Genomic DNA, 25,599 nt, shown 5'->3' with positions numbered 1-25,599 from the left:
GCCAGGTTATATTTTACTGCTCTTTCAGAAGTAACAATTTACTTTCATGATATTTGGAGATTTACTGAACTTTTATGATACCCTTTGAACGTCCATAGGCTCTTCAAATTTACTGTAGATAAACCCAGTCAATTCTAATGGATTTTAAGGTATGATACTGGGTATTACAAGTGCTTATTTGTTCACTCACTGTTTCTTGATGTCATTCTGGCCTGGTTTATAAATGTTATACAGTGGAACTTATATAGCCCTTGATTGTCCTTCCTGTCAGAATCTGATATTTTTAGAGAACTCAGCAAAGAACCTTTCAGTTCAAATCTGAGTCACAGCCCCAAAATAATATAAATAAGGAATTTTTTTTTTAAAGAAAATAACCTTATGAAATTGCTTCACTAGAGAGATGAGGAAATCAAGGTGAAGACATTAAGGCAACTTCCCCAGTTGTTTAGTAGAACAGGTTTCCCTCTGCACTTTTCATCCCACTTTGGTTTTTTTTTCTTTTTTCATTATCATGAAGCTATGTAAATGAGCCCACAACAAGAAACAAAAAGACACGAAAGTTCATTCTTCATTTTATTTTCATGTCCCAACAACTCATCTCAAATACTAAATTCAAAAGAAAAGAAAAACTGTAGTTCTCCTCAGTATTAGCACTAATTTATGGTAAACAACCATTTCTTTTAAATATCTAACTTGTTTTACCCTTCATTTTGCAAATTAAAGCATGTATTTACATATTTATATACAAAAAACTTCAAAAACAAATTAATCCAAATCTGGGTCCAAGAGTTTCCACTTTAGAAGTGGTATGGTACTAGGCTATACACATCCTCTTCCAGAAGTCTCTTAGGACTTGGTAAGTTCCAAATATTCATTCACAGATCGTTCCCCTTTAAGCTTAATGAACCATATACTTCATTTCTGAGTAAATTAGAGGAAATATTACAGAACATGCTTTGTACAAAACAGCACCACTACTGAGAAGAGCTCGAGGTTTTGTAATCCAAGGTTCCGACTTAAAGCAAAAATATATGGCATAGACTGCAACAGCAAAGAAATGTCCAATTAAAACTAGAGGGTTAGGAGACAATCTGTAATAGAAAAAAAATACATATTGGTAAGACTCAGAAACTAAAATTTACTCCAGAGATTCCAATTACATATAATCTATAAAGCTCAACAAACATCCTAACGTTTTTTCACCCAAGCACCATAATTCTGTATCAAACATTCTACATTTTAGAGGACTTCACAAACATGTCTGCATGTTAAGTTTGATGGCAGGAGCAAACTCCCCTGCCCTTCTTTAAAAAAATATATAAGAAAAAATACTTAGACTATATCCCTTTCAAAGAAGCTAGTAACTCCTGTAACTCTAGTTTACATAAGTCATGTATTTTTGGCTGTTTTGTTTACTCATCCTGAGATACCATGCTGAAATACCCAGATGGCTTGGTCTGTTGGGATGTAGGGCTTTTAAAATATCAGTGTTAACATTCAGATTACAGACTAATGAGAAATGACTCAAAGGATCACTTTGCAGATGAGAAATAACTCGAAAGATTTCACTTTGTAGACTTTCCAGGAATAGCTCCACATATGTCTGTATGTTCAAAACTAATACAGGGTTGTATAAGTCCCTGTACTTCAATGAAACTAATTTCTCAATTAAAATTTCTCAATTATTCCTGGTTCCCAGAGACCAGAACATATGGATAAATCCATAGGCAAAAAACAAGCTTCTATTTTAATCAAGGGTTACAGCTTCCTCTACCACCACCTTTAAGTGCTGTTCCCAGAAAGAAAACAGCACTAAATATTGCCTCTCTTCATTTCTTTGGGCCACCTTCTCATTCGGATACTAATAGATAATAAAATATCAAAATGTGTAAGGAAGAAAGATTTGCAGTAATTCATCAACTGAACAGTCCTAAGAAAATCTGGCAGATTTGTATCCTCTGTGCCATCATAACTTACACAGAAAGCAGCCCAACAGGACCCGCAACACATTCACCACCAAGTTTGAAATAAAGGAAACAGGCTTTTCTTAGTTGATGCAGGGAATCTAAAATAAAATTGTAAAAATAATCAAATATGTGTACACACTTCTGTAGGGTCCTAATGATATGTCAGAAAAAATGAGAACAAACGCTACATCTTGCAGATAATTTTTAAATATCTAGTCCTAGAATTTCAACTACCAGGATTTCTTTTAAATTCCATAATCAGCATTATGGAAAGTAATATAAATATGAATAAACTTCTTTCTGTTAGTAAATAATTACTAATATTTAGGTCTTGGAAGAGTTGTTTAAAAGGTACTTCCTTGATTTTGCTGTTAATTCATTAAGTGACGCAAAATACTTTGGAAGCTCTTTTTAACACAATTCTAGAAACCAGATTCCCAGTCTCTAAGATGCCCAACCAGTATCTCTAAGCAGTAAATTATCAAGTGAAAAGAAGAGCTGTGAGTAGCGATAAATAGTAATTCCTTATATCTATAAAGTTTTTAATACCTTTCAAAGTAACTCATAAAACCCTCACCATATCGTATAATCAATTGATAATCTTTTTAACCATTTAGAATCAATGTTCTGTTCAGGTATGCCTAGATTTTTCTTTACAACAGATTTTTAAAAAGTAAAGGATGCAACAGGTAAACTTTTGCTCCAATAAAGGTCTTTCCTCCTCCAATCTTGTAACTTTTGTTACAAGACTCTTGTAAGCTTTTAAACTCTTGTAAGCTTTTAAAAAATGTTTTGTTGGTAGATTCAAATTCATAATGTAAGAACTCAAGAAGTCAGAAAAGCTTAGAAAGAAGAGCTCAGAAAAACTCTAAATTTAGTTCTTTTTATTTGCCCAAAACTCTAAACTTAGTTCTTTTCTTTTTATTTGCCCAAAACTCTGAACTTAGTTACTTTCATTTGCCCAACCAGCCATTTTAACTTCTATGCCAATTTAGCAAGAGAAATCTGTTTGGAAAAATCACAACCAGTGAGACTGGTGGTTTTGTGGGAGTTTTTTTGGTTGTTTTTTTTTCTTAGGAAGAGTTAAAGGTTATAGAGGCCACAGAAAGCATTTTTACTGTGTCATCTTTTGTAATTATAACCACAGCACTTACCACTAGGGCCTTGTATGATCTATACAAAGAACTATGTTGCAGATATACTAAAGTAATGGCATTTGAGTCAATATGTATTCTTGAAAACTGTAAAGCCTAGTTTCATTAACCTACTATTGTATTTAGCTCACTGTATATAGTTCACTGTAGCCTCAAACTCCTGGCCCTAAGTGATCCTCCCACCCTGCCTCCCAAATAGCCAGGACTACAGGCACGCGCCACCATGCCTTGCTAATCTTTTAATTTTTTGTAGAGATGGGGTCTTGCTTTATTGTCCAGGTTGGTGTGAAACTCCTGGCTTTAAGCGATCCTCCTGCCTTGGCCTCCTAAAGTGCTGGGATTACAGGCATGAATCATCTCACCTGGCCTCTTTTCCTCCATTTCTAACACTGCTTCTGCTAAGTTGTGTTTTCTATAATATATACATTGACCATGACCTCTCTATAATATGGAAACAGAAACAAAAACACCAAAATAGTCCAAATAAGTAAAGAGTGAACGCATTGTTACTTGTGCTTTTTAACAGGGACAAGATTAACAGCTCATATTCATTTTATAAAATACTACGTTAAAAAGAAATTGAAACTAGTGTTAGGAAGAAAAAGACTACTGCCTTTTAATACATGGCCAAAAACACCTTCCATCACAATCTTGTGTGTGTGGGGACATGAATGATCTAGTCTGCACCAAAGGAAATCAAAATAATGAATATGTTACTGAGGCATTACTATTAATGTTGTCTAAGGAAATTCCACTGCCTTCCAAACTAAAACTAAAGTTACCCTTCCAAACTAAAACTAAAACTGTTGCTCAAAATGGAATTTTTAAAAAAACTACCAACTTGGGAGTTAGCAAACTCAGGTAATATTTTTATTTCTGGACAAATCACTAACTTTTTTATTCCTTTCCTATGCTAAAAATCTGCAATTGAGAAATACTCACTAAAAAGTGCTACACTTACCATCTGTGGCAGAAAATAATTCATAAAGAGCTTGAGCAAGAATATTCACGACAAAGGAATGAGATGCTTTTCTTTCCCAGTAAAATGATTTTTTGGCCTAAAAAAGAAATAGCTCATTTATTATATGGTAAGGATAAAAAGCACAAACTGATGTTTATAATCCCCTCAAACTGACATTTACCCTTCTAAGGACTATCTGCAAGTAATATTGCCTTATGTTTATCATTTACAAAAAAAAAATCACCTTCAGAGCAATGGGTTATATGACACTGAAGCTAAATTTATAGCCACTATGAGCTAAGTGGCCCATAGCAATCCAGTGTTACATAATATTCAAATTTAGAAATTCTCTATGATTCGCAGGTTGCATGTCAGGTTCTTCATGCCTAAGCAAGATGCCTAAGAGCTATTATAAAGCTCAGGTTCCTTAGTACAGATCTCCCCATCAGAGCCCCACTGCTCTTAACCCTCAGAAATAAATCCATTTTGAGACATTTTTGTCAAAATAATTGATTTTACCTCAAAAATAGCTGCATCATCATAAAGGTCAGGGATACCCTTTAGCAGTTTTCTCCATAGTTTTATATCTTTAAAAGCAACAGTCATTCCTCCACCAGTAAGTGGATGCCTCATATTGTATGCGTCTCCCAAAAGAAGAACACCTACGAAGAGAGGTAATGAAGACTTTATCTTAGAGCATCACTTGAGACAAAAAGAAAGACAACTCAATGTATAAAGATTACTGATGTAAGCTAATAATAAGAAAAATGTGAAAATACATGGAAACAAATCATGATTAAAATTTGCTGAGGCAAAAATTCAAGGGTTGTTTGAATCAATATTGTATTGAATCAATATTGTATTGAATCAATGTTGTATTGAATCAATACCTAACAGGTAGCCAGGCACTGGGGATACAGTAATAACAAGAGTGTGGTCTCTGCCCTCATGAAACTCATATACAAACCTAATGACAAGTCCAACAATGTCAATACATTTATAAGGCTGCCTTAAAATTAAAATATGAAGTAAATTAAAAAAATCTACAGGTATCCAGGCATCTACAAGTATCCAGGCATAAAAAGCAAGTCCTCTGGCGATCATCCCCCTCCCACACAGGGACACTAAAATGAACAACTATCCACAAAGGAAAGCACCTTCATAAGAACCAAAAATCAGCTTGGGTACCAGCTTGGCCAGTGGGACAGAGCACCAAGGGGGTTCCTGGGATCCCTGATTCCAGGTCTGGGCACCTGGACAGCATTTTTGGATCCGTCCTGGGTGAGAGGGGAGCCCATTGTCCTGAAGGGAGAGACCCAGGTCTGGCGGCATTCACCTCCAGCTGACTGAAGATCCCTGGAGCCTTGAGTGAACACCAGAAGCAGCCAGGCAGTACCCACTGCAGGCCTGGGGCAGTGGTGGCCATGGGGAGAGGCTGCTGCTTGAGGAAAGGAGAGGGAAGAGTGGGAAGGAATATATCTCGAGGTTTGGGTGCCAGCTCAGCTACAGTAGAATAGAGCACCAAGGAGATTCCTAAGGTTCCCAACTCCAGGCCCTGGCTCCTAAACGGCATTTCTGACCAGTCCTGGGCCCCCAGGAGCTCAATGCCCTCAAGGGAAAGGCACAAGCCTGGCTGGATTTGTACTGACTGTAGCGCTCTTGAGTCTTGAGGGAACAACAGCGGTGACCAGGCAGTCATCGCCACATGCCTTGTGCAATACCCAGTGCTGTACTGGCTTCAGGTCTGACTCGGCACAGGCCCAGTGGTGGTGGCCACAGGCATACTTGTGTCACCCCTCCCCCCACCAGTTCCAGGCAGCTTAGCAGAAAAGGACAGACTCTGTGTTTGAGGGAAAGTAAGGGAAGAGAACCTCGAGTTCTTTTCCTGGTAATCCAGGGAATTCTCCCAGATATTACCCAAGACCACGAAGGCAGTACCTCTACGAGTCCGCAAGGGTCACAATGTTAATGGACTTGGGGTGCCCCCTAATGCAGATACGACTGCTATGTCCAAAGACTTAGATCACAACACTCACTTCCCTTTGAAAACTTAGAAAGCCTTCCCAAGAAGGATGGGTACAAACAAGCCCAGACTCCGAAGACCACAATAAATACCTAACTTGTCAATGCCCAGACACTGACAAACATCCACAGGCATCAAGACCATCCAGGAAAACATAAACTCACTAAATTAACTCTGATAAATAAGGCACCAGTGACCAATCCTAGAGTAACAGAGATGTGAGCTTTCAGAGAATTCAAAATAGCTGTTTTGAAGAAGCTCAACAAAATTCAAGATAACACAGAGAAGGAACTCAGAATGCTATCAGATAAATTTAACGAAACAAATGAAATTAAAAAGAATCAAGCAGAAATTCTGGAGATAAAAAATTCAGTTAACATACTGAAGAACACGGCAGAATCTCAACAGCAGAACTGATCAAGCAGTAAGCTTGAAAACAGGCTATCTGAAAATACACAGAAGAGACAAAAGAAAAAATAAGAATGAGGCACACCTACAAGATCTAGAAAATAGCTTCAAAAGAGCAAATCTAAGTTCTTGGCCTTTAAAAGGAGGTAGAAAGATCAGGGTAGAAAGTTTATTCAAAGAAAAAATAACAGAGAACTTCCCGAATCTGGAGAAAGATACCAATATTTAAGCACAAGGCTACAGAACACCAAGCAAGGATTGGTGATTGATTTAATCCAAACAAGACTAGCTCAAGCCATTTAATAACCAAACTCCCAAAGGTCAAGGATAAAGAAAAGATCCTAAAGGCAGCAAGAGAAAGGAAACAACAAACAATGGAGCTCTAGAGCAAGTGATCCTCCCACCCTGCCTCCCAAATAGCTGGGACTACAGGCACGCGCCACCACGCCTTGCTAATCTTTTAATTTTTTGTAGAGATGGGGTCTTGCTTTATTGTCCAGGTTGGTGTGAAACTCCTGGCTTAGTATGTCTGGCAGTACATAGTATCATTGTGCTTTTGTATGTTTCCTATGGAAACATACAGAATGTCTGGCAGCACACTTAGTGGAAATCTTACAGGCCAGGAGTGAGGTGCAAGACACACTGAAAGTGCTGAAGGAAAATAACTTTTATCCTAGAATAGTATATCCAGAGAAAATATCCTTCAAACATGAAGAAGAAATAAAGACTTTCCCAGACAAACAAAAGTCGAGGGACTTCATCAACACCAGACCTTTCCCACAAGAAATGCTGAGGTGAGTTCTTCAATATGAAAGAAAAGGACATTAACGAGCAGTAAGCAATTACATGAAGGTACAAAACTCACAAAAGTTAAAAAGCAAGGGGGATAAAGTTAAAGTGTAGTTTTTATTAGTTTTCTCTGTTTGTTTGTGTAATCAGTTGTCATCAGTTTAAAATAATGGGTTATAAGATATGATCTGCCAGTTTCATGGTAATTTCAAATCAAAAGCCTACAAGAGATAGGCAAAAAAAATTAAAAGCAAGAAATTAAAACATACTACCAGAGAAAATTACCTTTACAAAAAGCAGGAAGGAAGAAAAGAAAGCAAAACAACCAGAAAATAACAAAATGGTGATAGTAAGTATGTACTTACCAATAATAACATTCAATGTAGATGGACTAAACTCTTCACTCAAAAGGCATAACGTGGCTTAATGGATTTTAAAAAAGAACCAACGATCTGTTGCCTAAAATAAACACACTTCACCTATAAAGACACACAGACTAAAAATGAAGGATGGAAAAAAATATTCCATGCAAATGGAAACCAAAAAACAGCAGTAATGATACTTACATCAGTAAAATAGATTTCAGGACAAAAACTATGAAAAGAGGCAAAGGTCATTATATAATGATGAAGGGGTCAATTCAGCAAGAGGATGTAACAATTCTATATGCACCCAATACTGGAGCACTCAGACATATAAAGGAAATATTATTAGAACTAAGGAGATAGACTCCAATACAATCATGGCTGGAGACTTCAACACACCACCTTCAGCACTGAATAGATCATCCAGACAGATAAACAACAAAGAAACACCAGACTTAATCTGGACTATAGGCCAAAGAGACCTAACAGATATTCACAGAACATTTCATCCAACAACTGCAGAATACACATTCTTCTCCTCAGCAAATGGATCATTCTCAAGGATAGATCATGGGTAGGCCACAAAACAAGACTTAAAAAATTCAAAAAACAATTGAAATCATATCAAGTATCTTCTCTGACCACAATGGAATCAAACTAGAAATGAGTAATATGAGGAACTTTGGAGACTATACAAACACATGGAAATTAAACCATATGTTCTTGAATGACCAGTGGGTCAATGAAGAAATTAAGAAGTAAATACAAAAATTTATTGATAGAGGCTGGGCGCGGTGGCTCAAGCCTGTAATCCCAGCACTTTGGGAGGCCGAGACGGGCGGATCACGAGGTCAGGAGATCGAGACCATCCTGGCTAACACTGTGAAACCCCGTCTCTACTAAAAAATACAAAAAAACTAGCCGGGCGAGGTGGCGGGCGCCTGTAGTCCCAGCTACTCGGGAGGCTGAGGCAGGAGAATGGCGTAAACCCGGGAGGCGGAGCTTGCAGTGAGCTGAGATCGGGTCACTGCACTCCAGCCCGGGCGACAGAGCGAGACTCCGTCTCAAAAAAAAAAAAAAAAAAAAATTTATTGATAGAAATAAAAATGGAAAGACAACATATAAAACCTGTGAGACACAGCAAAAGCAATACTTAAAGGGAAATGGAAAGTTTATAGCAGTAAGTGCCTACATCAAAAAAGCCGGAAAATGTCAAATAAACAACCTAACAGTGCATCTTAACCAGAAAAGCAAGAGCAAACCAAACCCCAAATTAGTAGAAAATAATAAAGATCAGAGCCAAAATAAATGAAATGAAAAAAATACAAAAGATAACAAAATGAAAAGTTGGTTCTTTGAAAACATAAAATCAGCAAACCTTTAAGACAAACTAAGAAAAAAGAAAGAAAACCCAATTAACTCCTTTTCCTATTACTATGTCAGCAAATGGCTGGCAAAACTATCTACACCAGAAACCTGGAATTTACATCAAGAGATTTCACTCTCTTATTACAATATCCAAATCATCACCATGTTTTGTAAATTCTACATCCTAAATATTACCCAAATTTATTCATTACCTTTCATTTTACAACCCTAGTTCTGCCCTTTTATCATCACTGACAGAATAATTAAATAATCTTAATATATGTTTTACTGGACTTTCCTCCAAACCATCCTCCAAAAAGTGTCAGAGTATATTCCTGAAATAAAAGTCTAATCACGCCACTGCCTCATTAAGAAAATTCTGTTTACAAAAGTATCAAAAAAAGTAAAACACTTAGGAATAAATTTAACAAAAGAAATGTGAAACTTATACTCTGAAAACTACAAAATATTGTTGAAAGAAAGAAACCCTTACCTTTCAGTCAAGGGAATTTTGACCACAATGACAAGAAAATTCACTGGGGAACAAATAGTCTTTTCAACAAATGATACTGGGACAACTGAATATCCACACACAAATCAAGCTGGACCCCCTCCTCTCAACAGACACAAAATTTAACTCAAAATGGATCAAAGACCTAAACTAGAGGTAAAACTATAAAACTCTTAGACGAAAATACAGGAGTAACGGGCCAGGCATGTTGGCTCACACCTGTAATCCCAGGACTTTGGGAGGCTGAGGCGGGTGGATCACCTGAGGTCAGGAGTTTGAGACCAGCCTGGCCAACATGGTGAAACCCCATCTCTACTAAAAATACAAAAATTAGCTGGGCATAGTGGCAAGCACCTATAATCCCAGCTACTCGGGAGGCTGAGGCAGGAGAATCGCTTGAACCCAGGAGGTGGAGGTTGCAGTGAGCCAAGACCGTACCATTGCACTCCAGCCTGGGCGACAAGAGCGAAACTCCATCTCAAAAAAAAGAAGAAAGAAAATATAGGAGTAAATCTTTTTGACCTTAGATTGGACAAAGCCTTCCTAAATATGGCATTGGAAGCACAAGCAACAAAAGAAAAAATAAACATGAAAATTTAAACCATTTGTACTTCAATGGAAACCATCAAGAAGAATGGAAAGAAAACCCACAGAATGAGAAAAATTTTGCAAATCACGTATCTAATAAGGGACTTGTATCTAAAATATAAAAAGGACTCTTGAAACTCAACAACAAAGAATTTTTAAATCTGCCCAATTAAAAAAAAATGCAAAGTCTAAATATACATTTCTCCAAACAACAAATGGCCTATATGCATATGAAAAGATGTTCAACATCATTATCTATGAGAGAAATGCAAATCAAAAGCACAATGATAAAAGGCCTAGTTCACACCTACTGCGATGGCTATGCACACAAAGATAATACAAGTGTTCACTCATTGACAAGGATGTGGAGAAATCAGAACTCACACATTGCTAAAGGGAATGTAAATGGGACAGCTATTTTAGAAAACAAGTCTAGCAGCTCCTCAAAAAGTTAAACATGAATTACTATATAATCCAGCAATACCACCCTTGGGTATATACCCAAGAAAAATGAAAATATATGTCCATGCAAAAGCTCGCATACAGATGTTCATAGCAGCATTGCTTGTAATAACCAAAAAGTAGAAACAACCCAAATATCCATCAGTTGATAAATGGCTAAACAAAATGTAATATAGCCACACAATGGAAGATTATTTGGCCATAAAAACAAATGAAGAACTGAAACATGCTACAACATGAATGAACCTCAAAAACATTTTGCTAAATGAACAGCCAGTTCCAAAGGGCTTTACTATACAATGCCTTTACGAAACATCCCAAACAGACAAATCTAGACACAGAAAGTAAATTAGGGGTAGCCTACGGCTAAGTGTTGGGAGGAAATGGGGAGTGAATACCAATGGGTTTCTTTGGGCAAGATAAAAATGTTCTAAATTTGATTGTGGTGGAGATGCACACACTGTGAATATACTAAAAAAAATCACTGTACTGTACACTTTAAATGGGCAAACTGAATGATTTGTGAATTACACATCAATAAAGTTAAAGCAAAAAAACACTTCGAATGACTTTCTATTGTCTGAAAGATGAAATATTAAACATATATCCTATCTGTCTACCACTCTGACACTCACCCTATGCTCCTGCCATAGGAAACTCCTTGAGTTCCTTGAAAGTGCCAGCATTTCTCAGCCCTTGGCAGTGTTATTCCATCTACTTAGAAGTTCCTCATCTTACTGTCCACCTCATGCACTCCCACTTATCCTCCAGGTCCAAGGTCCTTTGTTTCCACTGTTTCCTGAACAATGTCCTCCCTAACTACCCCTCCCACTTCACAAGCTTCCCTCCCTGCTCTGCATACTCCTTGACACTGAATCTGTGGGTTTCATTACAAAATTTATCAACAGTGTTGTAAAATTATCGGTCTACATTCCTAAGTAGAAAATTGCCTTCTCTAGGTCAAGGTCAGTTTTTTACCTGTTGTTTCCCTGACTAGCACAATACTTCTATACACTCAATGTTAATAACTAAATAGATCATAAAACTAATTTTGGTATTAATAATGCACGAATCCACAGTAACAAACTATCTGTCCCAGATGTTACTCGTAACAGTATAAATGTAATCATGTATTTGTCATTTGGAATATTGATTCCTTTATAAAATAAGCCCAAAAAATAATACCTTGTTTGTTCACTGATGAAGGAGGAAGGAAGCTTGCTGGCATAGACCTCAGACGAGAATTCTCAGTGGCTTCTAAGAATGGTTCTTTCAGGTGATCTGCAATCAATCCCACACACCCAAAGAACTGGGTTATAACACTTCAATTTCAAAGTATCACATATTTTCTTATCAAATATAAACAAATGCCTACTATACATCTGTTATGGTTGTTACATATATCCCTTGTGATAAATCAAGAACTAATTATTTCATTAATACAATTATTCATTAAGCACTTAGCTATTAATGCTAAGGAATGACTAAGGAATCTAAGAAAACATTAATATAAACACATATACAACTGAATGAAAAAACAATGAGGCAAATTCAGATGACATGAAACAGGGAGAAAACCACCCACCTTTCTTCCAAATGTTAACAGACTACTGTCATATTTAATATTTAATGTATTATAATCAATATATTCTGGTAATAATCAGATGAAATACACTACTAATTCACAAACAGCTGGAGGGTATGTACACTAGAGAGAGAATTTGATTTAGAAGCACAAGCCAGCCCTACCTCTCTGAGCTTCAGTTTCTTCATCTATAAAAATGAAATGGTTGGATTAGCTCATCTCTGAGGTACTTGCAAGCAAGCTTTAAATTTCTGTGCTACTTATATAGAAAATGAACTGTCATACAATTCGCAGTGTAATCTGGGAAGAGAGTAGCAGAAGCCTCTGTTGAAAATTATTCCATTCATACAAGGGGTAGAATCTTGGTAATCTAACTAATACTAATATAAACCTACCAATGGTTTCTCCCCATAATTTCAGGGCAGTCTACTCCAATTAACCTCTGGATTGGAAAAAAAAAATAAGAAAAAGAGAAACCGGCCAGGCGCGGTGGCTCAAGTCTGTAATCCCAGCACTTTGGGAGGCTGAGATGGGAGGATCACGAGGTCAGGAGATCGAGACCATCCTGGCTAACACGGTGAAACCTCGTCTCTACTAAAAATACAAAAAACTAGCCGGGCGAGGTGGCGGGCGCCTGTAGTCCCAGCTAATCCGGAGGCTGAGGCAGGAGAATGGCATAAACCCGGGAGGCGGAGAGCTTGCAGTGAGCTGAGATCCGGCCACTGCACTCCAGCCCAGGCAACAGAGCAAGACTCTGTCTCAAAAAAAAAAAAAAAAGAAAGAAAAACCACCGCATTTACAATAAAAGAAAAATAAACGCTAAAAATATCAGGCAATGGACAACCCTTTTCATAAAAATTCGTAATTTCCCCATCTGAAAGCTTCAAAAGTGGCTTAACTAAATGAAAATTTATTGAAATGTTTCCATGTACATGTTGAAAATGTCATTATTTAAAATCTAAGTTTACCCACTTCATTTCATTTCATTTCTGTTAATAATTTGTGACTAAAGTGGTTTCACTTAGTTTAAAAAATAACTTGAAAAAAAGAATATTTAAACAAAATGTACTCATACCAAAAATAGTTTCCTATTACTCCAATCATATCATAATTGACAATCAGGGTTTCCCTTCAATTTTATCAAAATTTTTAAATGTTTTTTACATTTCTTTCCTACATCATCCCATTCTCAAAAAAAGATCCTCAATACTGTACCATGAAAACTTAAGAATTGTGAAAAAGTAATTTTTATTAATATTTTAACAAAGATATCTAAATTTCATGAAGCCTTTGTATTCAACTCAAAACTAGTATGACTCTGAAGATCCCTTACAATTCTCATGTTCTGCAGACAGGACATGTCTGTTCAAAGAGACAGACAGACAGACCTGATATCAACCATGGTTCTGCCACTACTAGTAGTTTATACTTGGAGGAGCTAACTAATCTCTCTGAATCTTCGTTCTCCCATCTGTAAAATGAGAATAATGATAATGCCTACCTCACAGAGTGGTTACATAGATTAAATGAAATTGTTTGCTAAACACTTTATAGTAAGCATTCAAGAAATGGCAGCTATCATTACTACAAAAACCAAGCACAAAAATATTCAGGTATAAGAGATATTTAAAGAATTCAGAGACAGATTCCTGTCCAGAGACAACCTTTAAAAATACCATATGTGCCAATAAAAACAATTATTTTTAAAAACTATGCTGTTACCTGACAAAAACATATTGAAACTTTTCTTTTTTTTTTTTTTTTTTTGAGATGGAATTTCGCTCTTATTGCCCAGGCTGGAGTGCCATGGCACGATCTCGGCTCACCACAACCTCCGCCTCCCGGGTTCAGGCAATTCTTCTGCCTCAGCCTCCCAAGTAGCTAGAATTACAGGCATGAGCCACCACGCCCAGCTACTTTTGTATTTTTAGTAGAGACGGGGTTTCTTCATGTTGGTCAGACTGGTCTTGAACTCCCGACCTCAGGTGATCCACCCACGTCAGCCTCCCAAAGTGCTGGGATTATGGGCATGAGCCATTGTGCCTGGCCGGAAACTTTTCTGTTTAATTTGGAGTTTGTTTTGCTTTTTTTATGTGCTAGTTTAAGTAGTTCAGTTCCAGCATATCTGGTTGACTGGATGAATGTTTCACCTGCCATCCTTATCTCTGGCCTATTTTAGACACATCTTTTGTAAGAACTGAAGATGCCGTTTCTTACCAGGTATTTGTGGGTAAATTTTTTCAACCATGTATTCTCTTAAATTCCTCGGCATTTCTCCTCTAACGTCAACAAGTACTCGAGTTTCACTGGATGAAATCTGGTAGATGAGAACTGGACTCGGGTTAGCTAAAATAAGTTCAGCATGATTTGCTTTAAACTGTGGTGCATTCTAAAAAAAAAAAAAAAGAAAATGTTTTAATAATTTTCAAATTTCAAGTTTATTTTACTGAAATTACAATAATACACTCCTACAGTACCTTCATAAGAAAGCCAACAAAATGAGATGATACAGAAACTTTATTGGAGATCAGGCTTTTCCTGAACTTGGAGAAAAGCCCATCTGCAACAACAGTCAATGGAGCGTGGAGTTCCTATAACAGAAATGAAGACTACTCAGTTTAGTAGTCAGAAACACACAGTAAAAACAGCCATTCTTTAAAAATGTGCATGAAGGGATTTAAATATATTATCAGATAGCATTATAGAGGGTAGCTGAAGGTAATACTATTGAAGAAACTTATGTGGGCTTCAGATAACGCATGAGCAGTGTTTAGACACTTCCTCTGAGTTGCTGAGGACCATCTCCCTTTGCAGCCCTCCCATGCAAACCATCTGGGATTACTCTCCACTTTGAAAGACAATGGGGGAAACAACGACAAGGCAGGCATGTAACATAGAGCGTGAATCTCATTACAAATTCCAGGGACTAGCCAGATTCTTTCATTCTAAAATTCTCTAACTTCATATAGTGCTTTTAGTCAGCAGCAAGGGCTTAGAAGAATTTTTGTACAAATGACTACATGTATTTGTAATACTATGACATAAGCAGAGAAAACATTCCAGTCGCCACCATTAGAGTACAATTTCTAAGTGGTGGTAACCCGAAAACATTCCAGTCACCTTCATTACAGTACAATTTCTAAGAGGTGGTAACCCTATGGGGAGCAGTCCAGAATTACATGTTTTTTACTACAATAAACTTTTTTTTAAAAAAAGGATAAATTGGCCGGGCATGGTGGCTCACGCCTGTAATCCCAGCACTCTGGGAGGCTGAGGTGGGCGGATCACCTGAGATTGGGAGTTCAAGACCAGCCTGACCAACATGGAGAAACCCCATCTCTACTAAAAATACAAAATTAGCCAAGTGCGGTGAAACGTGCTTGTAATCCCAGCTACTCAGGAGGCTGAGGCAGGAGAATCGCTTGAACCTGGGAGGCGGAGGTTGCAGTGAGCCGAGATCGTGCCATTGCACTCCAGCCTGAGCAACAAGAGTGAAACTCCGTCTCAAATAAATAAATAAATAAATAAATAAAATAAAAGGACAAATTGTTTTGAAAAAGATTCTCTCACTGCTGCCTGAGTTAAGTTGCTCATTTTATCTGAATCATTTCTTTTACGTTAAATCTTGCCTTCTTTCCTCTACTGGTTCCCCTCTGCTTCTCTGCTGATGTATATTACTCAGTTTCAAAAGTATTCATATTAGTTCTGTTTAAAAAGCTTTTTGCGTAGCCTTCTGAGGTCCTCTAAAGCACAATGTGTTGCAATCTGAAACCTATCCTACTGCATAGGGCTTAGAAATAACTCAGTCCATTCGAAAAATAACACAGGCTGAGTATCTCTAATCCAAAAATCTGAAATCCAAAACTTTTTGAGCAGCAATATGACAAGGAAAATACTCATTGGATCATTTGAAATTTCAGATTTTCGGATTAGAGATGCTCAACTGGTAAATATAATGCAAACATCTGAAGAAAATAAAAAAATCTCAAACACTTCTGATCCCTAGCATTTCAGAAAGAGATACTCAACCTGTAAAATGGTACGCCTACTTTTTTAAAGCCGTAAGTGAAAAAGAAGGAAAAACAACATCTCTTAGAAGAGGTGACATTTGGTATTTCTCACCTTGATATCTCCAGTCTCCTTATCCTTATACTGAACTCCCATCACAGCATCATCTTCCTCTAATAACTGTAACACAACACCTTCAATAAACTTTGCACTAAAGAATAAAAAAAAATATATTTCTAAAGCAGCACATTTCAGCAATTTAAATTAAATTCCTTATCTCCAGTTTATCCATATAAACTGGACATGCATGTGTGTGCAAACATGTGTCCAATGTGTGGTTTTTATTTTCTAATTTATCAACATTTAATACATATTACTAATGTAATGATTTTAAGAATATCTTAAAAAGTAACATTGGATTTTTATCTTAATTTGTTAAAAAATAAAATATAGGCAGAGAAACTTCACATATCCTCATACATTGATACACAGAGGGGAAAGCAAGAATTGGAATGCATCCTGCAAACTGTCAAGAGTAATTATTTCTGGCCAGGCATGGTTGCTCACGCCTGTAATCCCAGCACTTTGGGAGGTCAAGGTGGGTGGATCACAAGGTCAGGAGATCAGGGTCATCCTGGCCAACATGGTGAAACCCTATCTCTACTAAAAATACAAAAATTAGCCAGGCGTGGTGGCAGGCACCTGTAATCCCAGCCACTCAGGAGGCTGAGGCAGGAGAATCGCTTGAACCCGGGAGGCAGAGGTTGCAGTGAGCAGAGATCACGACACTGCACTCCAGCCTGGGTGACAGAGCGAGACTCCGTCTCAAAAAAAAACAAGGGTAATTATTTCTAGTCAGAAAGATCACAGGTAATTTTTATAATCTTTATATTTGGAAATATTTTTCCATTTTCTTTTTTTTTTTCTTGAGACAGAGTCTCGCTCTGTCACCCAGACTGGAGTGCAGTGGCGCAATCTTGACTCGCTGCAACCTCTGCCTCCTGGGTTCAAGCAATTCTCCTGCCTCAGACTCCCACGTAGCTGGCTGCAGGCGTGTGCTACCAGGCCCAGCTAATTTTTTCGTATTTTTAGTAGAGACGGGGTTTCACCATATTGGCCAGGCTGGTCTCAAACTCCTGACCTCGTGATCTGCCCGCCTCAGCCTCCCAAAGTGCTGGGATTACAGGCATGAGCCACGGCACCTGGCCATATTTTTTCATTTTCATACAGTGAACACACTCTTCTTCCATGGATATCAAGTCTTTTCAGTCCGAAAGATAAGTCCACTTACTTCTTCACTTGCTTTGTCAGTACTTTAGTCTGTGTCAATCACATGAGGGTTCTCATGCTTAAAACTTCTTCAATTAGTGTTTTAAAGGTTACTGGTAAATATAAGTTAATAATCAAGAGAAGAAGCCAGTCCTAACAGACTGGGTCTTTAGTGAGAATGAAACAGGGATTTCTCCTTGCAGTTTTATATCCTGACTTCTAATAGAAAATATCATAACCACAAACCTAAACTCCAAAATGTGCACAAATGGACTTATGCCTTAGTTACAAATATATCCTCTAAATTCCAATCACATAAAAATACATAATTTTCATTTAGTCAAAGAACTCTTCATAGTTCTATGTCAAAGGAAAATTCTCTATATGATATTCTCAAGAAAAGCACTGAATATCTAACACTCTTCTGATAGTTTAATATATAGATGTTCTAGACTATGCCCCAAAAATTCATTAAAATTTGAAAATCTTATTTGTACAAAGGTCAAATTTAAATATATTGATTCTTTAGTAATTGTATATTTGAAACTGTGGTCTTACTTGGGCTCTGCCATAGCTGCTTTCCGGAGACTCATGATGAATCTTCCGTGATGGAAAGCTCTTCCACTCTGCACTTGATTGTTTTCTGACAGGGGGAAAGGAATCTGAACCTCTGATTTGCTTTCCTGATCATGAATCATGTAACCATTTACAGCCTGGGCATCAAGACCATCCACTGTATCTGCAAAACAATCGAGTTCAAAACAATCAATTCTGTTAACACACCCGGAGTTAAACTAAGAACCAAGGAGGTCATACACACATCAAAAATGAGTCTCTGCCTTCAAATCTGGAGAACCGAACAAAATTAATGTAACTATTTCAGAAACCATGATGCTTCTGGAGGTCAATGAGAGTCTTAGCAAATCTGTAATATCATTTAAAGATAACAACATAACTTATTTCAGGTCTGTAATTCCACTTCACTTCAGCAAGAAAATGCAACATGAAATAAACCACAATCCTCTCCTGAGTAAACCTATTCTGCCATAAAGACATAGGAACACATTCAGTCCTTCTTAACACTTTTTTTCACTGTATGAATATGTAGATTTGTCACCAAAAAAAATAAAAAGAAAATAAAACTGGTATGGAAACTCAAAAAAACCCCAATTTATATATAAAGACTGAATATATGAAAAAGTAGATTTTCCAAACCAAATGGAAGGGTAGAATTATCCCCCAACTGTTGATGATTACATACTATCCATCAAAATTGACTCAGGACAAACTGCAAAGAACTTTTTAGTACATCAAATACTTTAAATGGCAGCAAACAAAACACTGAATTCATCAGAATCATGTAAAAATTGCTTTCTTAAATCTAAAGCAGCAAAAGAAGTTGAAAAAGAAAAAACTTTCAATAGAAAATATAACTAAGTGCCAACTGAAAATTAGAAATTTTAAAAATTAATTTTAAAAATAAAAGCTGAAACAATACTTTGGGAAAGACATATGAAATAGAACAAACGATTAATATGTGTATACATAATAAAATTTACTCATTAAAAACCACTGGAAAAATATTAAGATGCCAATAGTAATGGACAAAAACATGTATGGATGATTCATATAAAGCAATACAGAAACAGTGAACAAATCAGAAAAAAATGTTCAAATGATAAAATCAATTAAGTAAAAATTAAAACAATAGGACACCATCAAAATCACTGATGAGATTATGATAAAAGTGATAAATTCATATATTACTGGTGATACTATAAACTAATATTATATTTTAGAAAATATAACAATAATTATCAAGAACCATGAAGACATTAGCATCCTTCGATGTAATAATCTTAATCTTGGAAATCCATGTAAGAAATTCATCCTAAAGATATATTTAATAATCTTTAAAGTTACATGCAAGAATAGGTTCACTACAGTGTTACCTAAAAAAGGATAACTGAAAATAACCTAAACATTCATCTAAGTTTGAAAAGTGAAGTATATGATGAAGTCAACTGAAAAACTACTATGCTTGGGCTTAAAATGATAATGACAAAGAATGGTTAACAGTATTGGAAATACGTTTATGTCAAGTGAAAAAGTGGACTCTAGTATATATATTAGTGACATAAAATGTTTAAATATGGTATTGACTGGATGTTTGTGTCCTCCCAAAATTCCTAAGCTAAAACTCTAATCCCCAATGTGATGATATTTGGAGATGGAGCCTTTAGGAGGTGATCAGGTCATGAGGGTAGACTCTGATGATAAGATAAGTGACCTTGGAAAAAGAGACAGGGGAGGGCTTGCTTCTTTGTCTCTCTCCCACCTTCCCCACCCCACCCTACCCCACCACCCCATCCCCACACAAAGTAGGCAATGAATAAATCTTTCCTAAATGAATAGCCAGTGCTTAAAAAGCACTGGTTGAATGGATGAATGGTGCTTAAATAAGATTCTACGTAATAACACTAACAAGTATACAATACACTCTCTACAAATGACAGTTCCCTTCACCTTTCACAAAATTTAATGCCCTCATTCTAGGATTTATCAGTCCTTAATTTTGACCATTACAGTCTTTTGGCCATGTTATTATATCTCATTAAGTCTAATTCACATGTAATCATACTATTAAATGCTTATTTTATCCTTTGCTCTCATTTTCATGCAAATTTGTTGGTAAATGAGTATAGAAAATGTTATAAATGAAAATAAAATGGAGTACCTTCTTACTGGTCATAGGATGGTCTAAATGAAGAGTGCTTGTTTATACCACGTAACTCTCCTAAAAATCAATATGAACCTACCTCCAAGACCAAGGTCTTTGAGAACATGATAACCACCCGGCTGCAGGAATTCTCCAACTATTCTGTCAGGCTCTTTTAAGTCTCTCTCGATTACTGTCACCTTTCTTCCATCTCTGGAAAGCACTGCTGCCAAAGCAGAGCCAAGCACGCCAGCTCCCACGATGATAACTTCTGGGTCATTTTGAGAAGATGTTGATGTAGAGGCAGCTGCTCCTATTAAGGTTGTTTCTGAAATATTGGTTCCTTTTCTGCGCTGTTTGAAAAAAAAAAAAGGTAAACTATGTATCCAAATCTGTTAGATTCAAATCAGGCTACTACTATGTAGACACACTGGACTTTCGCATCCTGGGCTAAAGCTAGATACTCAACATTATCAAACCAAACAAATTGTTACATTTTAAAATCTAGATAATATATAATAATCAATGATATCAAAATATTCGTTAAATAAAAGTGTGTCATATTATCCCAATAAAATTAAATATTTATTGTTTTCTAAACATGATATTTGGAAAATGTTATACAGACATATTTAGAAATCCACACTGGGCCGAATGTAATAAATGCTCATGAGGGACTTCAAAGACTTCTTACAGGGCAAACTGTATCATTAATAACTAAATTCTTCAAATATATCCTGGGAATCAACGAGATGCAAATCACTTACAACTTCTGATTTGACTTCATCTTACAAACTATTCAGCACCTTTTAGATAACTTCTTTTTGTTTGTTTGTTTTTTGTTTGTTTGTTTAAGACTAAGTTTCACTCTAGTTGCCCAGGTGGAGTGCAATGGCGCAATCTCGGCTCACCGCAACCTCTGCCTCCTGAATTCAAGCAATTCTCCTGCTTCAGCCTCCGGAGTAGCTGGGATTATAGGCATGTGCAACCACGCCCAGCTAATTTTGTATTTTTAGTAGAGACTGGGTTTCTCCATGTTGGTCAGGCTGGTCTTGAACTCCCAACCTCGGGTGATCCGCCTGCCTCAGCCTCCCAAAGTGCTGAGATTACAGGCGTCAGCCACCGCGCCTGGCCTTAGATATTTTCATTATTCATCTTTATTTTCTCTTTCTGGATTTTCATTGGAAAAATCTATCTCAATTTAACATCACTTTTATATGACTAAACGATTGTCAAATCTTGCCTACCGATCTATTAATTGAAGATTATCTAAATAAACAAAATTACAAGAGAACAAATAACTCATACTGACCCTTAGGATTTGACTTGTTTACAATTTTGGTCCTTAACATATAAGCACATATTTAATTTAACCCTCCTTTTTCCCCATCCTGATATTCTAAGAGATCCTAGTCAAACAGTTGGTCCCCAAAAAAGGAACAAGGAAAAACATTAAACCTATCACTGGCTGAATTGACAGCAAAACTTTAACTTTGATCATAAAAAGATGCAAAGTCTTGTTTGGAGAGATTTATGACCACTGAGAATAATAGTGCACACTGGCTTTTTACAATGAACAATTCAATTTTGTAGTATTTCTTCTTGGTAGGTAGAGTCACACATTTGAATACATTTCAGATACAGAATTGCAAGGAACCACCTTCCTTGAGTTCTCTGACCTTAATGATTAAGGTAAGACTAAATGCCATTTGAAGGGGTTTTTAAAAAATTATCAAGCAAAAAGGAAGAAGACGAAGCGTAAAATCCGTGAGAGCTTTACTCTGTGATTCTAACACCCGCCCAACATTCTTTGACCTCTATAATGGACTGGGAGTCATGCCTATTCCTTTTATCACATAATTTCTCTTAGAAAAATACTTTTCTGTCCTTTACTACAGAAAGATGTCAATATTCTACTCTTCCCATTAGTATGTCTTAATGGCCAGAACTGACTATATTTAAATTACTATAGAGGGCAAGACAAGCCCCTTTTGTCATCTTAACCAAAAATGTGTTTCTTCATAAGTTTTTCCTGTTTTATACACACACACACACACACACACACACACACCCTGAAAGGAGAGCTCTGGAGGAAAACAGGCCTTGCAGAGCCTCATCAGTAGAGTAAGCACTAATGGGAACTTAGTACTCAATAGATCACAATCTAACAACTCCCTGGTTCAAAAAAAATAAAGACAAAGCCTGGGGCATTCACAAAATGCAACCAGTATTGATTGCTGATAACCCAATTTTCCTACTCCAAAATTCCTCTACACAGCATGAAAACAGGAACAGCATTCCAGCCACCTGAACTACAGCTCAGTGACCTTAAGGGAAATGATCTCAGACCACAATACGAAAGAGTTCAAATTGAACATTAAGGATTCCCTCTCCCTCCTTTCCCATTCCTCAAACCCATTCACCATGTCACTGAACTCAGCGCTACTCAGAAGGCTAATCCTAAGAGATGTATATTATCTCTATACTAATATTAACAGCTACTATTATTAGGCGGTTATAGACTAGGTATTAACTACCAGCAAGGGTGGTGCCATTCCCAGCTAATGGAAGAGGTAACAGATTCTCACAGAAATTAAGCAATTTGCCAAAGATCTCACATTCAGAAATGGTGGCGCAAAACTTTAAAAAGCAAGTGTGGGTTTACTGCTATAGTCTCTTGCCTGATAGTCCTGCTTCCATTCTTGTACCCCTACAACCCATTCACCATACAGTAACGGCAATGTTCTTTTTGGAAAGTAAAAGTCAGGCCAGGCGCGGTGGCTCACATCTGTAATCTCAGCACTTTGGGAGGCTGAGGTGGGCGGATCACTTAAGGTCAGGAGTTCGAAACCAGCCTGGCCAACATGGTGAAACCCTGCCTCCACAAAAATACAAAAAAAAAAAAAAAAAAAAACTAGCCGGGAGTGGTGGCATGTACCTGTAATCCCAGCTATCTGGGAGGCTGAAGCATAAGAATCGCTTGAACCAGGGAGGCGGAGGTTGCAGTGAGCCGAGATCACGCCACTGCATTCCAGGTTCGGCGACAGAGCGAGACTTTGTCTCAAAAAATAAAAATTTTCTTTAAAAAAGTAAACATCAAATAATGTTACTCCGATGCTTAAAATCCTCCAGTGCTCTTGGAAGAACTCTTGGGAAAAAGTCCAAACACTCATTGCCAACATGCCCTAAATGATCTGGCCCAAACTACTCTCCCCTCATCTCCTCCCAGTGGCCGCCTCTGCTCCCTTTGCAGGAATCCCAACTACACCTGTATTTGAAGAGCTGGCCTTTGGCGTTAGGACATTACTGCAAGCATTTACTCAATGCTCCAATATTCGGGGGAGGAGGACTTTGGACCCAGTGCCTCAAAATGTTGAGCATTTTCCTTCTGCCTGCTTTTCAAACTGTTCTGTCACTTTCCCCAGTCAGCTTTCACTTCTTACAAGTACTGGCCTTACCCGCAGCACGTTTCTTTCTCCCTCAGGCACAAATCCAATCCTTACCCAAGAATTTTTAAAAACTTTTCCATCATGGAAAGTGGTTGTTCTCCTCCTTCAAAGTGAAATTCTAATGTTTCACTCCATCTTTCATAATCAAATCAATATCCAACCTCCATCTGAGGCTCAGCCAATGTTAAATGAAACGAATGTTTTCATTCATTCTTAAGAAGGTCAAAGATGTAACCAAGGCACAGCAAAGAGTTTAAAATAAAAAATACATGAGAATTTATACAAGCACTAACCTACCGCCTTTTGCCCTTTAAATAAAACTTACATTTGAGCGAACCCAATCCCACTTCTACGTAAGACATTCATCTTCCCGCTTTGAAATCAACCTACCCTCCTGGCCTCGAGCTGCTCCTTATTTTCTGATTTAGGGGGGGACTTGGCCCAGAAGAAGCCAATGAAAGGCAGAGCTGAGAGAATATCCGAGAAGAGGGCGAACTGGGAGCCGCTCTGCTGGCGCCCGAGGAGACCCCCGTTTCGGTGGCGACAGCGGTAGGAGAGCACCAGGCCCAGCGAGAGGAACACCAGCACGCACAACAGGACCTCCCTGTTGGCCAAAGTGATGAAGTCCCCGCACTTCTTATAAAAATAGGTGAAAGTGGCAATGCCCAGAAAAGTCCACATGGTTCCAAGGCTTCTTTGGTGGCACCGGTCAAGGCGGAGATTCCCTGCTCGGGTGGGTTTAAGGTTCCCCCCAAAATGCCGTACCAAGAGGAGCACGAAGAGCCGGCCAGACTCCACTAAACAGCGTCCCAAGAGGAGAAGTCCGATCAGACCAGTTTTTAAAAATCATATAAAGTTAGTGTAAAAGTATGTTAAACCAAGTTGTACAGGACGTAGAAAGCAGCATTTAAAAATCGCCTGCTGGAACAGCTCCCGAGCAGACTCGCTCCTCCTCGCCCAGGCAATCCAGATACTCCCTTTTTTCTTTTTTGATGGTGTTCCCTGGGCGGTTGCTGCGGGTGTTGGATAGATACTCTTCTGATACTGGTTCTTCGTGCTATAATTTCTTTTCCCACCAACAGCAGGTGCCCTTTCGGAAGGGAATGGGAGTGAAGGGAGGGTCACAGAAACACCTCTGCACTGGGGGAAACGCGGTCTCGCCTCGGGCGACAGCGACGGCGAGCAGCGACCGGAAGGCACAGGGGCCGCGGGCCAGCGCGGGCTCAGAGGCTTCTTTTTCCGCGGACGGCGACGCTGCACAGCCCAACCTCGGAAAAACGCCTGCGCCGCCGCCTTCTCCAACAAAAGATGGCCTCGGACTCAAGAGTGCGGCTCCAGGGCAGTGCAGCTCCAACCTCGCGAGTTAGAGGCCTCCCGCTTCGCTGGCCCCCAAACCCGCCAACTGCGACTTCGCTTCCCCACCGATGAAAGGCGGTTGCCAGGGGACCTCCCTCAGACGGCGGCGGCGGCTCCCGATGGCTACCTTACCAGCATCCCTCACGGGCGGCGGCTTTCCCCAGCGCGGCGCGGCCGCAGTAACCAGAGTGACCGTCGCGCGCCCCGGCTCGCCGCCCGGCTCCACGCGCCTCAGCAGCCCGGGCTGGGTTGGTACAGGCGACGGACCAAGGGGCGGGGCTCAGGCGCGAGTCCGCCCGTTCTGCGCACTCCGCGTGCTGGCCCCGCCCCCCACCCTGCTCTCGCAGCCGCCTGCCAATGAGGGCGCGCACCGCGCGGTAGGCCGAGATGGCGCTATGCCGCGTTTGGCCAATCGCAGGCGCCGCAGCCTGCGCGGCGACGCCCCGAAAGGCGCTAGGGCGATGTTGCGTGGTGTGGGTGGGGGCGTGGGGATGGGTGCGGGCGGGCTCCTGCCGGGGTGGGGCCAGGGGTCGCCTGGGATGCGCTCCGGGGCCGGGGCCGGGGTCGGGGTCGGTTCACCGCAGCAGCTCCATCTCCTGCGCCCTCCCTGGACAGAG

At 38.7% G+C, this 25,599-nt stretch overlaps 1 protein-coding gene across 1 annotated transcript; it reads right to left on the bottom strand.

Moving 5' to 3' along the window:
- Positions 1 to 560: 560 nt before the first annotated feature.
- On the bottom strand, positions 561 to 25,215 carry SQLE (squalene epoxidase). The gene is made up of 11 exons (XM_033202644.1): positions 24,017 to 25,215; positions 20,278 to 20,530; positions 18,017 to 18,197; positions 16,304 to 16,400; positions 14,659 to 14,772; positions 14,399 to 14,570; positions 11,782 to 11,877; positions 4,602 to 4,744; positions 4,083 to 4,179; positions 1,978 to 2,065; positions 561 to 1,091 (listed from the first exon to the last, which is right to left on the bottom strand). Exons 1-11 carry the CDS (start codon positions 24,305 to 24,307, stop codon positions 899 to 901), a joined length of 1,725 nt encoding a protein of 574 aa, XP_033058535.1. The 5' UTR covers positions 24,308 to 25,215; the 3' UTR covers positions 561 to 898.
- Between the last annotated feature and the right edge of the window lie 384 nt (positions 25,216 to 25,599).

The sequence above is a fragment of the Trachypithecus francoisi genome, unplaced genomic scaffold (genome assembly GCF_009764315.1).
Source record: "Trachypithecus francoisi isolate TF-2019V2 unplaced genomic scaffold, Tfra_2.0 Lachesis_group7, whole genome shotgun sequence".
Taxonomy (NCBI): domain Eukaryota; kingdom Metazoa; phylum Chordata; class Mammalia; order Primates; family Cercopithecidae; genus Trachypithecus; species Trachypithecus francoisi.
Note: the sequence above shows the minus strand (reverse complement) of the source record. Positions and strands in the feature narration are given on the sequence as shown.

Bases quoted from the DNA above. Each gene is read 5' to 3' on its own strand.
- SQLE (XM_033202644.1), bottom strand. From the start codon at position 24,307: ATGTGGACTTTTCTGGGCATTGCCACTTTCACCTATTTTTATAAGAAG. The intron at 16,401-18,016 runs GTAAGACCACAG...TTTATTCTTTAG, and splicing joins GCAGCTATGGCAGAGCCCAA to TGCAAAGTTTATTGAAGGTG. The intron at 1,092-1,977 runs GTAAGTTATGAT...TTTCTATTACAG, and splicing joins CCTGTTGGGCTGCTTTCTGT to ATTGTCTCCTAACCCTCTAG.